The sequence below is a fragment of the Brassica napus genome, chromosome A8 (genome assembly GCF_020379485.1).
Source record: "Brassica napus cultivar Da-Ae chromosome A8, Da-Ae, whole genome shotgun sequence".
Taxonomy (NCBI): Eukaryota; Viridiplantae; Streptophyta; class Magnoliopsida; order Brassicales; family Brassicaceae; genus Brassica; species Brassica napus.
Genome location: NC_063441.1, coordinates 948,684 through 964,310, shown reverse-complemented (window position 1 = coordinate 964,310; position 15,627 = coordinate 948,684). Strand labels below are relative to the sequence as shown.

General features: G+C 28.9%; 2 protein-coding genes across 2 annotated transcripts; both read left to right on the top strand.

Moving 5' to 3' along the window:
- Positions 1 to 8,549: 8,549 nt before the first annotated feature.
- On the top strand, positions 8,550 to 10,484 carry LOC106436185 (GDSL esterase/lipase 3). The gene is made up of 5 exons (XM_013877143.3): positions 8,550 to 8,844; positions 8,926 to 9,053; positions 9,436 to 9,666; positions 9,748 to 10,003; positions 10,096 to 10,484. The coding sequence occupies exons 1-5, from the start codon at positions 8,580 to 8,582 to the stop codon at positions 10,329 to 10,331; spliced, it is 1,116 nt and encodes a 371-aa protein (XP_013732597.1). The 5' UTR covers positions 8,550 to 8,579; the 3' UTR covers positions 10,332 to 10,484.
- Positions 10,485 to 11,271: 787 nt separating this feature from the next.
- On the top strand, positions 11,272 to 14,711 carry LOC106436188 (GDSL esterase/lipase 3). The gene is made up of 5 exons (XM_013877146.3): positions 11,272 to 11,573; positions 11,661 to 11,788; positions 13,656 to 13,886; positions 13,954 to 14,209; positions 14,291 to 14,711. The coding sequence occupies exons 1-5, from the start codon at positions 11,303 to 11,305 to the stop codon at positions 14,524 to 14,526; spliced, it is 1,122 nt and encodes a 373-aa protein (XP_013732600.1). The 5' UTR covers positions 11,272 to 11,302; the 3' UTR covers positions 14,527 to 14,711.
- Positions 14,712 to 15,627: the final 916 nt, after the last annotated feature.

Genomic DNA, 15,627 nt, shown 5'->3' with positions numbered 1-15,627 from the left:
TAATTTTTATACATGTATTATATAGTTTGTTAATTTTAAGTCGTTCTATCATCATATTATATTTTAAATAAATAGTTTATATTTATGAAAATAAAATTTATAAATTTATCAATTGAATATAAATTTATCATATTTATTTTAGTCTAATAATTATATTTTAACATGATCATGACTATAAAAGTAGATAAAATAGGATATAATTTATTTATTTTATTTCTAAACGATAACTTAAAATACATTAAGTTATTGTTTAAATATTACACAGATTTATTAGAATTTTTAAATATAATATATATATATATATTATATTTAAAATGAAAATATATTATGATTAAAGTAGTTACAAATATTTTATATTATTAACTTTAAAGAAATACATGTTAATTTTTATACATGTATTATATAGTTTGATAATGTTAACCCATCTTACCAACATATTAGATTTTATTTTTGAACATAAATATTTTATAATTACGAAAGTAAAATATATAAATATATAAATTTAATACAATTTTATTATATTTAGCTCAATATAATAATTTTAATTTAATATAATTGATTAAGATTATATAATAACTAAAATATTATAGATTTTTTTATTTTTCATTTTATATAACTGAATATATTAATGTATAATAATATTTTAAACTAATTTCGAAATTAGTGAAAATATTTAAGTATAATTTCAAAAATGAAGATCTTGTAAAAATCTTTTTAAACAGATTTGTTAGAATTTTAAAATAAATAAATTTATATTTAAAATGAAAAGATATCAAAAGATACTATGATTAAAATATTTTAAAAATTATATTTATTATTAGTCTGAATTAAAATATAGTATGAATTTCTATGAATAGGTCCATTAGGTCCATTTTTTTAAAAATCACACATGAATCAAGGTTGTGACTTCTGTTTTAATATATAAGATACGCTTTCTTTCATTTCCATAAATTTTACACTACATTTAAATTATTTTATTTATGGAATTATTTATTCTACTTTTAACGTGAATGGATTATAAGTTTTACTAGTATGAATTATAAATCTACCAAATAGTAATTATAAAACTGTTTTCTAAATTAGTAGTTGACTGTATTTTATAATTTAATTAGAAGTATGTAATTTTTTAATTTATTTCAAAGTTTTTCTTTTTAGTTTTAGGTATGTTTTTGGACTTTTTCTGAATTTATTTGATAGGAAATTTTGTACATATATCAAAATGTCATTTGATAAATTTTAGTTTACATAATAATTAATAATTTTTAAAACATGTTTTATACAGGGGTGGTCCTGAGCACAGCGAATTGAAACATCGGCATAGGGCCTCCAAATTTTTTTAAAACTTTTACGTAGAAAAAGGTCCCCGAATTTGTAATAATTATTTTTTCGAAAATCCTTATTAAATTGTTTTAGTCTCCCAATATCTCAGAGACGCCCCTGGTTTTATATAATAAAATAGCCAAAACCCAAAACCTGAAATAATAGTAGAAAAGAAAACTGATAAACACCGACACTTGAGATTAGATGATGAGACGCTACCTCAGACACATAAACAAGTGAAGGGCCGAATCTTTCTTGATGTTGTAGTCGCTAGTGTACGGCCGTCTTTGAGAATCCAGCCATAATACAAGATTAAATATCTGTGTTTCCGAGTTGGTATGATTATTTGGTTGTCCGCCGAGTCGTTGAGAATCCAGCCATAATTCAAGATTAAATGCCAAGGCTGTTATTGGATGGAGCAGACGTACCCATAACTTATGGATACGTCTGTTCCATCCAATATGTAATTATTGTAGTAACCATTAATCTTAGAGTTAGATAGTCTGTTGTTTATCAAATTATCTGATCTATTGTGATACATGCTCAAGTATCTCTAGTGTCTACCAATAAACTCTATTAAGTAAATAGCTAAAATATTTATCTAAACTTATTATGCATTATAGTAAAAATATGCTAAATTAACTGTTGATATTATCACAACATCAATAATGAATGATTCAGTTCTTCTTCTACAATTTTTGGAGAGGCTTTCTTAGACTACCAAAAGCTTTGTATTCTCGCTTCAGATAGAAAATACTATATTGACTTTTAACTCTACATATTTCTCTAAATTTTACATGGTTTTGATAATTTTTTTTTGTGTTGGATGAAGAAGATCTAGGTGGTTGTAGTATTGAAGTATTGTACCTAAATTCAAACTGTTGTTCTTTTTTTTTTGTCATCACATGGTCACAACAGGGTCACACATGACACACCCACTACTTTACTAACCGAAAAAACTAGCTTAGACTGGGTAAGAAACCCATTAGAGCATAGTAGAAAGACTAAACAACTTGTCATCACTACCTTCAAGAGCAGAAACCATTGTCTCTCTAAATAGTGCATTACATAGAGGCCAAACTCTCTCATTTCCGGAACTGTTTTGAAGCCATGACAGGATGACTTACCATGACATATGACTGATATTTAATGATTTTCCAAAGTCACAATTTGGGCAGTGAGAATAGCTCCTCTATTTGCATGTTTGCTACTGCTTCTTCATACTCCAATACAATACCACTCTAAAAATGCGTAACCTTGTTAATCTCATAACTCATAAGCATAGAACTGAAAGGCAGCCTTATGCCTTTACAAATCCCCATGACTTCTTCCGTCTCCAAAGCAAGTGGTTATAATCACGTAAGAAATACCCTGACTATAACCTCATAAACTAGAAAAATAACAAGTCACGATTCTAAAACAGCTTTAATGGGCACATCTCAACAAATTTTTATTCCCCCGCTCTGTACATTAGTCTTTCTTCGTGAATGGGACTGTTGTGTATCACATTGTGGAAGAACCAATACTCATCCGGCTTTGACATTGTAGTGAAAGCACACATGTCATACAAATGTTTCCCTTTTATCATCAGTTATGTAATAGCCAGCTTAATGCCTTTGTTTTTTCTCTTTTTCAAAACAATTGGGCCCTATTACTATTTATTTATTAGTTTTATGACCCGGCGATTTTTAAAAACGTTAGTTGGGCCAGTTTCAAATTTCAATACAATCTCCATGTTTTTTTCTTTGTCAGCCACCCCGAATAGTGTGATCTCTATTATATGGTCCAACGATGTTGTAGTCGGCTAGGGTACGACCGTCAGTTAACCAGATTGAACATTTTTATCAAAATTATAATACTGAAATACTCTTGATTTTGTGCGATTAGTTGCTTCGATTGACCTAGATCTACTCGATTGAATAAACAAGAAAGAAGACACTCGAACTGTGTACTCAGGTTCACTGCACCTCCTCAATGTGAGAAGGCCGTTACTCCTGGGGCTGATCTATGATCAGCAATAATCCACTACTCAGCTCAAGCTTGAGCTTTCGGATTACAACCTCGACACCACCGATCTTTCTCTCTCTATCTCGAGACTAAGAGCTTCCTTCTCTATCACTTAGAACTCTAGCTCGAGATAAGGCTAGCATAACAATTTATACGATACCGTTTTACACCGCTTAGCTCACGTGATACAACAAGTTTATCTAGATAACCTAAACCGGTTATTCTAGTTCTATTAGACCGGTGGTTCAATATAACCACATATACATTAATACGATGGACACATTCTTCATATTCATTAATATTTTTAGCAAAAACTAATCAATTTAAATTTTTGGTATTTAATTAAAAGATTTTTTTTTCAATATACATCGTAACTAATAGTCAAGTACTTGTCTAATATTTTTGATGGGTTTCAATTGATGACCACCATAGAAACTAAGAAACGGTAGGAATAATAAAGAAAATACTTTATAAATAACTATAAGAAGAAAATAGAATATGATCAAAACGAAAAGTGCGAGGAAATGATAAAAAAAGTTAAACACAAGTACTACAGAGGTTTATAACAGATAGTTATTATTTACACCATATGTACGATATACATCTCTATCTATCGTTAACATATGGGACCAGGACATATAAACCATGCTTATAATTTCATATGTTTTCTCAAAAAATAAAATCTCCATGAAGTTTGCTCGTGGATAGTGTCAGTAAAACAAATATAGTTTTTAATATGTGTAAATAGAGCAGACGTGGTTCTTGACTCAAAAACAAAAGTTTTATCTGTATATATAATTTATGACTTTATAAAAACTGTATTACCATATTAGATATCTTTCATGAAAAATTTAAAGTTTGAACATGATTAGTTTTGATATTTATTTTCAAGCATACATTCGTAACCCAAATACATATCTGAAGTCTGAACATATTTATTGTGTGAATCAACTGATTTTTTTTTTCTTAATCAGAATGATTGGTCTCCGATGCGTACGTGTTGTAGTAATCTTTTATTTTTAGAAGACGTGTAGCTATCAATCTTTTGTTTTTTTTTTCACAGAATTTTCCTCTTGGTTCTACATGATAAAACTTTGAAATATCTGATTATTACTTGTTCCACAAGATTACTGATTTACAGTTTCCTATTGTACCTCAAGACTAGCGACCAAACGCGAACCCCAGTCCAATTTTGCGGCACGATGTTATCTGCTCGCCTTAATACATTTTACAAGAAAAATCGGGTATAGATTCAAATCTTGCATGAGATTGAGAGGGTAAATGAAAGTGTAAGAACGATTTGAAAGTGGATTTAAAGTATAAAATAGAAGAGAATACATAATTTTAATCTTTTTTTGGTAATTTTCATATGAGACAATGATGTTGCAGGGCTCTAGAGAGCAACTCTCAACATTCCAAACACCTTGTTGTTAAAGAATTTATATGCGTATAGGTTCAACCGATATATGAAAGAAATAAAATGATTCTCCTAACTTTCAGGTAAACAAAAAAAAAAAACACTTTCAGGTAAACATTATGTACATTTATCTCCATATATTTCTTTACTAGGATGAGACCCGCGCATAGCGCAGGGTGAGTCTTTTGTATCAGTAATTTTGAAGTAATATAGTATTTATGGATCCTAAAGCAATATGAATTACATACTCATTGATATTTTTGATTGCATAAACTATATGAAAATATAAACCATATAGTTTAAAAACAATCAGAGTGTGTTGTATCATAGTAATGATTTGACCATTACAGGTAAATAAATTAGCCTGATCGAAGCTTAAATATTCGGACTGAATAGTGTTAATCTGTTAAAAAGGAATAGTATTAATCTATTATTGATGGATCCGCGCTTGAAAAGCGCGGGTTTTTTGGATTATATTATAATACAAAGTCTTATTATATCAAAAAATATATTTTTAACAGTTATATAATCTATGAATTAGTTTATTTGATATTTTATATGTACACTTTTACGTAAGTTTTTTTAGGCATGAGAATTATATCCGGATCAAAAAAACAAACCTAGCCAACTCGGAAATATAGGTTTAGTTCAGATCGAGAGAAGATAACCTAGTGGGGTTTTTTTGGACCCACATGTCTTTGTTTGAGTCCGGTCCTACCCTAGACCCGATCATAAATATGTTGTGTTTATTAGGTATATTTGGATATTTCGAATATATTTTCGGCATTATGGATATTTTTTTAGGTTTTTGGTTTACGATTATAGTTTTTGATTTCAGGTAAATTTTCAAATTAAAATTTTTTTTTGTGTATTTGGATAAAATTTTGTGTATTTTCAGTTCAGTGTCAGATTTTGAATAAGATTTTGAATTTTTAGGTATTTGAATTTTTTGGGTATTTGTTTGGAGGTTCAAGTAATTTTCGTGTTTCAGATATTTTTCAGATTTTTCGAATTTTTTTAGGATCCTAAATACTCGAACAGATGTGGACCCATTACATCCATATCGGGTCCAACAACCTTTTGATATAGATTTTTAACGTTATTGTACAAAAACATGGTTGATGAAATATTTTTAGAAAACTCATTTTTAAATATGAAAATATCTATCAAAATATAGACGATTGAAAGTTTAGTATATAATATGAGATTTTAGTGAGAAAATTTATATATGATATGATTACGTTATTATAAAAGAAAGAGGAAGTTAAAATGTACACATAAATGTTGTGTAACTTCTCTTGCTTTAAATTATATATTATATGATAAAAGTGAAAATATAAAATATTAGTTTCAATGCTTTTACAATTAAAAGTCAAAATGGTAAATATAGTAATAATAATGATTAAGATTTAGGAGTGGTATTTGAATAAATAATGGAATTGAATAAATTATTGTTAGAGAAATATATGGTAAGATATTGTTAGTCTAAGTTTAAGGTAAGACCAAAAAATAATGAGTTAAATAAAAGGGTCCAAACAATTTTGATAGGTAGATTTTTTAAGACTCTTTCCCTTTTAATAGTATTGATTGATGGACTTAGTTTGAGCCATATATTGTTATATGTGATCTCTAATTATTGACGGACTTATCTAAATTATTTATGTTAATGGACCATCGTTATTGATCAGAAAAACATATTCAGATATTGTCTTCCTTAATTACTGTCATGGCCTTCGAAATTCTTTTTTTCTTGTTGGGAGTGTACCCGACCTTTAAGTTTTTTTCTTGTAACTCAGCGAAATATTGCAAACATTAGCCACTCTTTTCGACCATCCCTTCTTCAACTTTATAGTACACGCCATTCTGGTAGTGTGCTTGGCTGGTGTTAGATCATTAGAGTCAGAATGCTGAGATGAACCACCATGACACATTAGAGACCCCTGCATAGTTAGCATACAAACAATAAGCCGCTCATTTTTTACATAATTACGGAATATAGGTAATAGATATAAATAGCATTTATATAACCTCAGGTGCATCAGAAAGCACCGAGAATGACCCTCCAAAAAGATTTTTTTTTCTCTATGAAAGATTATGCTTAATGATGAAATGGCTAACATTGTAGTGGCTTATATAGAAGAAAATCAGAGCACTGATGAGCAATTTTTTTGAAATATTAGCATAATTCATGGAACAGAATAAGCTTGCCAATCACTCTCTAATTAACGCAAATCACAGTATAATTTACCATATATACTTTTTGACACCAAAACTCTTTAAATGTCCTAGTTACTGGCGGAATAACTTATATATTTATGACTGCAAAATATTTAATATAGTCAAAACTATCTATATTCTACTTTAAAAGAGTAAAATATCAATTACCATATCCTCCAAACTTAGTTTCCGTATACCATCAGTAATCAGCACCAGATTCATGTATATATTGCTTTAATAAATCGTTGTAAAGTAGCAAATTTTAGTCAATTGAATTTGTTTTCATTACGCCATTTCGGTTTGTGAAAATCCCTTTGAACTTGTGTTTTGGTTAAGATCCGCATTACGGCGTAATCATCAAAAACTGGAAGCCTTTTGGAAACTTAAAAATATCAACTAATTGGAGGTGAGAAGATTAGTATGATCGAGGAGATTATGAAAAAAAAAACAAAAATTCTGATAATCAACCCAAACATGGAAAAAGTTTTAAGAAAAACTACAGGGTAAAAGAAACAAAATCAATGATATAAACGAATCAATGATATAAAAAGTTTTCAACGATTCTGTTGAGTAATTCGCGAAAGCCGTAGGAGAATATAAAAAAACAAATATTAAAGAGTTCAACGATGTAGAACATCTTGAACAAAAAAGGAGGCCATAACTTAAAGTACGACGACTGGTAAAAAAGATAGATAATTGTTTTGACTTTTACATAAGGTAAAAGCTACGGTTAAGAAAAGGTAACTTTTATGAGAGCATGATATATAACGACAATTATTAGTTTGGATTGACAATGGCATTTGTTATAATTTCTCTAAGTGAGAAAGGATAATTTTATATATGAGCTGAGAGTGAATATGGTGTTGACATGTCAGCATGGCACTCATGTAAATAACTTATATTTTGAAGGTTATTCTTTCAAAATGTTTCTCCTTTAATAAGAAAGGGATTATTACAATACGAATAAGCCATCTGTTAAAGAAGAGTAACGATAAAACTATCCTTTGATAGTTTCACTCTAATTATCACGAACATGGAAAGTAATGTTGGTATGAATTATAAGTTTTATCTTACAAGTAAGTTGATATTGTTGTCGGTAGAGTTCCTCAAAGATGGATTCATCTTTGCAGCATATCCTCATATATGGTTTCAATTGTTGTTGTCTTGTCATCGATGTAGAGGGGAAAATATTATCATCTAACTTGTCAAACATATACTCAATCAAAAGGGGAAAAAAAAAACTAAAAACTATTATGGCCACATTATTCAGATCACGCAACCATATTTTAAACCCTTATATTTTTACAGCAATTTGGAATTTATTTTTAGATTTTTTGTTTCTTATCTCGTTTTTCTTTCTAGGTTAGATGGAATAGACAATGCATAGGCATTTAGAAAGTTATTGAACTTCTTTTGGTCAGCTTCATACTTTTCAAAGTCGTGCATTTGAAAATTATACTTGAGAAAAACAATTTGATCACAGTAACTTTTTCCAAAAAAAATAAAAATACTTTTGTGGAATAGCAAACTGTGGAATAGAGGCGTTTCGAAAACGTATATAAATCAAAGCTGTCACTTACAGAAAACATATCAAATACTTTTGTATCCCTAATAAATTATGAAAAGCTCTCGACTATTTTCAACCATCTTGTTCCTCTACACAATCATCTTATCGATAAGCTCAATCAACTGCAAAGAGAATAATAACAATCTCGTCACGAACCAAGCTGCTTTGTTCGTGTTCGGAGATTCTCTGTTCGATGTCGGAAACAACAACTATATCAATACTACCACCCGATCCAATTTCTTTCCATATGGTCAAACCTTTTTCAAGGTTCCTACTGGAAGAGTTTCTGACGGACGCTTGATTACCGATTTCATCGGTAACAATAAAAAAAAACATAAATATACTTTTACTAATTTTGTTTCTAGCTAGTATATTTTTAACACAATTTTTTTAACAGCTGAGAAGGCATGGTTACCGTTGATCCCACCAAATCTACAACCAGGCAACAGTAACAGTCAGTTGACCTATGGAGTTAATTTTGCTTCTGCTGGTGCTGGAGCTTTGGTAGAAACCTTTCCCGGAATGGTAAATATCATTAATTTTTACTATTCCATTTTATTTGAAAATATATCGCTTTAGTATTTTGTGCTTTCTTTTATATTAACTAAAATGATATATTCAGCTTTTTTTTGTTAATTTTGTTTTAATATTTTTCACGCGAATAATAGCCAAAAAATCAGTCTTTACAAAAAGTAATTTTTTTGATTTTCTTTATGTATTGCATAATTTTATATTGATCACTAATTAGGAATATATATGACTAAATATTTGTTATAAAGAAGTTACGTTGAAATTTTAAAACAATATTTATTCTGAAACAGAAAATATATTATTAACTTTAAATTGAAATAGAAAGGGTAGACATAAGGTTTGACTAAACTCTCTCTTTTTGTATTAAAAATTCTAGGTGATAGATTTGGGAACACAGTTAAATAGCTTCAGGAACGTGGAAAGGAGCTTGAGATCTGCACTAGGAGATGCAGAGGCCAAAAAGATTTTCTCAAGAGCTGTTTATATGTTTAGTATCGGAAGCAACGATTTATTTTTTCCCTTGGTGGCAAACTCTTCACTTTTCCAATCCAATACCAAAGAGAGATTCGTTGATTTTGTTATTGGTAACACGACATCCGTGCTCGAGGTAAAACAAAAACAGAAAAACTGATCTCAAGTTTATTAGCTTTTGGTCTATACAACAAGAGATATATGTTTTGTTTCACAGGAAGTGTATAAAATGGGAGGAAGGAAGTTTGGATTCTTGAATATGGGAGCATACGAGTGTGCACCACCCTCGTTGCTCTTGGACCCAACAAACATAGGATCTTGTTCCAAACCAGTCGCTGAGCTGATCAATTTGCACAATAAGAAGTTTCCGGATGCTTTAAACCGGCTACAACGTGAACTTTCCGGATTTAGATATGCTCTTCACGACTATCACACTTCTTTGTTGGATAGAATTAACAATCCTTCTAAATATGGTAACTAAAGCTACATGGTACTTATATTTATATAAGAGACTGATCTTTAGTAGATTTTTGAAAGCTTTGTGTTTTATTTGTTTGTTTTGAAGGGTTTAAAGTCGGGCAGATGGGATGTTGTGGAAGCGGACCATTTAGAGGAATCAATACTTGTGGAGGCCGAATGGGACAAAGTTACGAATTATGCGAAAATGTTAACGATTACTTGTTTTTCGATTCATCACATTTGACAGAGAAGGCACATCAACAAATCGCAGAGCTGGTATGGAGTGGACCGCCTAATGTCACTAGACCGTACAATCTCAAAGCTTTATTTGAGCTTAATTAAATTACCGATGTATGTCTATGAAATAAAGATGAGATTGATATATATGTAAACAAAAAAAAAGATGAGATTGATATATATCTTATCTAAGCTTGTTTATAAGTAATATACTTTGTGTTTAAAATAATAATAATAAGGTGGATGGATGATTAGTGATATGATATCTCTATAGCAAAAGTCTTTCATAGCTCAGTTGATAACCTAGAGTTCGACACAACTTTTCCACGAAGCTAAAAGAATTCTAGAGATTAAATACACTTTTTCATTTCAATTTTATATGTTTGTGGGGTGGAATACAAGTTAGCTAAAAATCCTAGATTTCGAATCTTAAGTTGTTTCTTATTGATTTTTTTTTTATATTTCCAATTGATTTTCCATATCAATTCAAATTCAAGTAATAAAATAATTTTTTGATCTTAAGAAAAAACTCAATTGGTTAGAGTACTTTTTAGCAAGCGGAACATGTTGAGTCAACTCTCAATGAAAGGATATAGATTACAAGTTTAATCTTCGCACGAGCGTTAGCAAATTAGATTCATTATCGAATTAGCAACCAGCTAAAATCTCTACAAACATAGTCTGTGGATTCAGAAGAAAAAGATTACCTAGGTGGATGGAAGCATCAAGAATCTCAAGCAATTAGAAAGTTGTTGGTCTTCAAAATAATTTCAATTATGTTCTCCTAAACAATTAGAATTGTTTTTTGTAAACAAACTTTTTTTTATTGATATGCATGGTTTCAAATTGTTCAAACAATGCATGGGCATTTAGAAAGTCTACTGAACTTATCTTGGTCAACTTCATACTTTTCCATCTATAAGACAGCATGTGCATTTCACTAAAAAGTCCTGCATTTGAAAAGTATCTATGCTTGAGAAAAACAACTTGGACACAATAACATTTTTCCACATGTTAGAAAACATATATATAACTGTCACAATACATATCGAATACTTTTGTGTCCCTAATAAACTATGGAAAGCTCTCAACTATTTTTTATCATCATGTTCCTCTACACAATAGTCTTATCGATAAGCTCAATCAACTGCACAGAGAAGAATAACAATCACGTCACAAACCAAGTTGCTTTGTTCGTGTTCGGAGATTCTCTGTTCGATGCCGGAAACTACAAATACATCAATAATAATACAGCTTTCCAATCAAATTTCTTTCCGTACGGTCAAACCACTTTCAAATTTCCAACCGGAAGAGTCTCTGACGGACGTTTGATTACCGATTTCATAGGTAACAAAATATATATAAATTTTTATACTCATTTAAGATGTAAAAAAAAAAAACTATTTACTCGTTTACTTTCAATAAACGTGACAGCTGAGAACGCATGGTTACCACTGATCCCACCAAATCTACAACCAAGCAATAGTAACAATCAATTTACCTATGGAGCTAATTTTGCTTTTGGCGGTGCTGGAGCTTTGGTAGAAACCTTTCCAGGAATGGTAAATATCATCATCTTTCTACTATTTTATCTCTTTATTATATCTGGTTTAAATATATTGTTGGGAAAAAATCCAGAACAGTATTCTTTAGTTTATCATAAATTAAATATAGTATACATAGGAAAAAAATCTCCAAAATCTTCTCTATTAAACGAGAAGTACCATTTTTATCTACTACAAAATAGTCATACTAGAAGTCTAGGTCCATATATTCAAATAATATTTTTATTGTTTACATTAGTTTATTTAATGAATAACATTTCTAAATAATTATAAGGATATTAAAAACAAATCCATTTTAACTATAAATTAAATTTTAGTTTTAGGAATAATAAAATCTATTGAGAGAAAATCTAACAAAATCTTCTTAAAATTTTAAATATTCTTTTTAATTAATGCACTGATTAATTTTGCAATTAATAATATAATGTTATTAAAAATTAATTTTAATTACTTTTTTATTATAAATAAAATAATGAAATTATTTTCTAATTTTATAAATTTTATAAGTATATTCTACATTATATTAAAATAGAAGTAATTAATGAATTACATATTAAAATTATGTTTTTTTTGTGCAAACATATTAAAATTATGTTGAATTGGTAAGCCAATATATTTTAAAAAAATACATTCATTAAGATAAATAAATAAAATATCATTCACCGTTTAAAGTGACTAAAACATCATTCACCTTTTAAAATGATTAATATTCATAAATTATGTAATAATGTTTACAAAAAATAAAATTATTAACATATGTTAAATTTTAATATTTATAATTATATATCATCTATTTATTTATTTTAAAATGAGAGCAATATATTATCATAAATTATTATATACAAAATATTATAAAATTTTATATTTATAAATGAAATGTTATCCGCTGGGTGTGCGAGTTAAAATTTAGTAAAATTTATTTTAGAAGAACAAAATTAAACTCAAATCTTTGGCCTCTATTTGAAGATACTCTATTTTGTTATTTTATATTAACTTAATATACATTTTTGTCGTGAGTCTCTTTTTAAAATTTTTGTGCAAATAATAACAAAAAATTAAAACTGGACAAAACACCAGGATTCGAAAGACCGAATCTAATCCGACCCAAAAAATAATATCAAGTTCAAACCAAAACTTAATGTATTCGAAAAGGTCCAAAATATGAGTTTTAAAGAATCGATTCGAATCCGTCCCAAACCAAAATATTTTGGATATCTAAAAATATTTAAATGAAAATCATATACTTAAATATATTATTTTTAGATTTAATTATAAAATATCAAAAATACTTAAAATTATATAAAAAAGCCTAAAGTAAATATTCAATAATATCTAAAAATATTCAAAACACTAGAATGTCTTATTTTCATCCAATATCCAAACTGAACTATTTTTATGCTAATTTTAGACATTTAGCTGTATATTGTTTTTACTTTTGGATTTTATGGATTTAAGTTATATTGGAATTTTTTAATTTTTTACATAATTTAAACAGATTCAGAAATCCTAAATCCGAAAAGAGACTTAAATTTTAGTCGAGAAAATCAAAATCCGAAAAGACCCATTGTTTGTCTACGCTTGGGATAATCTTTTGATTTAAAATTCCAATATAACTTTACGAAAAGATGACTTTAGAATTCCTTTATCTATTTTATATCAACCATTGATTATGAAGTAAACTAAATATATGTGATAAAAAAGTTACAAGGAGATTTTAAAACAATATTTATCCTGAAACAGAAATTATATATTATAAAAAAATTATATTGAAATAAAGAGAACATACATATATTTTTACATAGCCACCAATGATATTGTTATTTGACTAGTAAACTCTCTCTCTCTTTTTTCTTTAATCGTTCAGGTGATAGATTTGGGAACACAGTTAAATAGCTTCAAGAACGTTGTCAGGAGCTTGAAATCTGCATTAGGAGATGCAGAGGCCAAGACGATTTTCTCAAGAGCTGTTTATCTGTTTTATATCGGAGGCAACGACTTAGTTTATCCCTTAGTTGCAAACTCTTCACTTTTCCAGTCCAATACCAAAGAAAAGTTCGTTGATTTTGTTATTGGTAACACAACATCCGTGGTCGAGGTAAAAGTAAAACCGAAAACTGATCTCAAGTTCATTGAGGAAAGAATGTATATGTTTTGTTTCTCAGGAAGTGTATAAAATAGGAGGAAGAAAGTTTGGATTCTTGAATACTGGAGCATACGAGTGTGCACCAGTCATATCGATCTTAGACACAACAAACATAGGATCATGTTCCAAACCAGTCGCTGAGCTGATATATTTGTACAACAAGAAGTTTCCGGATGCTTTACGGCGGCTACAACATGAACTTTCCGGATTCAGATATGCCCTTCACGACTATCACACTTCTTTGTTGGAAAGAATCAACAATCCTTCTAAATACGGTAATTAAAGTTACCTGGTAATTACATAAATGTAAGAGATTGATCTTAAGTAACTTTTTGAAAGTTTTGTTTGTTTTGAAGGGTTTAAGGAAGGTAAGATGGGATGTTGTGGAAGTGGACCATTGAGAGGAATTAATACTTGTGGGAATCAAATGGGAAAAAGTTACGAATTATGCGAAAACGTTACCGATTACTTGTTTTTCGATGCCTCTCATTTGACAGAGAAGGCCCATCGACAAATTGCAGAGCTGATATGGAGCGGACCGCCTAATGTCACTGGACCTTATAATCTTCAAGCTTTATTTGAACTTAATTGAAATCGCCGATGTATGTCTATGAAAATAAAGATGAGATTGCTATATATCTTGTCGTTTTTTTTTTGCACAAGCTTTATTTGAACTTAATTGCTATATATCTTGTCTAAGCTTGTTACTAATATACTATGTTTCAAATAATATCAAGATTGATGAATGCTTTGTGATAATATCAATACTATTAAAAAGGAATGAGTCTTAAAAAATCTACCTATAAAGTTGTTTGGACCCTTTAATTTAGCTCATTATTTTTTGGTCTTATCTTAAACTTAGACTAACAATATGTTACCATGTATTTCTCTAACAATAATTTATTTAATTCCTTTATTTATTCAAATATCACTCGTACATCTTAATCATTACTATTACTATATTTACCATTTTGACTTTTAATCATAAAAATATTGAAACTAATGTTTTATATTATCACTTTTATCATATAATATATGATTTAAAGTAAGAGAAGTTACACGACATATATGTGTACATTCTAACTTCCTCTTTCCTTTATAATAACGTAATCATATCATATATAAACTTTCCTACTAAAATCTCATATTATATACTAAACTTTCAACCGTCTATAGGTTGATAGATATTTTTATATTTAAAAATGAGTTTTCTAAAATATTTCATCAACCATGTTTTTGTACAATAACATTAAAAATCTATATCAAAAGGTTGTTGGACCCGATATGGACGTAATGGGTCCACATCTGTTCGGATATTTAGGATCTTAAGAAAATTCGAAATATCTAAATAATCTGAAAAATATCTGAAACACGAAAAGTACTTGAAACTCCAAACAAATAGCCAAAAAAATTCAAATACCTAAAAATTTAAAATCTTATTCAAAATCTGTCACTGAACTGAAAATACCCAAAATTTTATCCAAATACCCAAATTTTTTTTTACTTTGAAAATTTACCTGAAATCAAAAACTATAATCGTAAACCAAAAATCTAAAAAAAAATATCCATAATGCTGGAAACATATTCGAAATATCCAAATATACCTAATAAACACAACATATTTATGATCGGATCTAGGGTAGGACCCAGACTCAAACAAACACATACGGGTCCAAAAAAAGCCAAATATGTT

Coding starts and splice junctions, on each gene's coding strand:
- LOC106436185 (XM_013877143.3), top strand. CDS start 8,580: ATGAAAAGCTCTCGACTATTTTCAACCATCTTGTTCCTCTACACAATC. Junction 9,054..9,435: donor TAGAAACCTTTCCCGGAATG/GTAAATATCATT, acceptor TAAAAATTCTAG/GTGATAGATTTGGGAACACA. Junction 9,667..9,747: donor ACACGACATCCGTGCTCGAG/GTAAAACAAAAA, acceptor TTTGTTTCACAG/GAAGTGTATAAAATGGGAGG.
- LOC106436188 (XM_013877146.3), top strand. CDS start 11,303: ATGGAAAGCTCTCAACTATTTTTTATCATCATGTTCCTCTACACAATA. Junction 13,887..13,953: donor ACACAACATCCGTGGTCGAG/GTAAAAGTAAAA, acceptor TTTGTTTCTCAG/GAAGTGTATAAAATAGGAGG. Junction 14,210..14,290: donor CAACAATCCTTCTAAATACG/GTAATTAAAGTT, acceptor TTTGTTTTGAAG/GGTTTAAGGAAGGTAAGATG.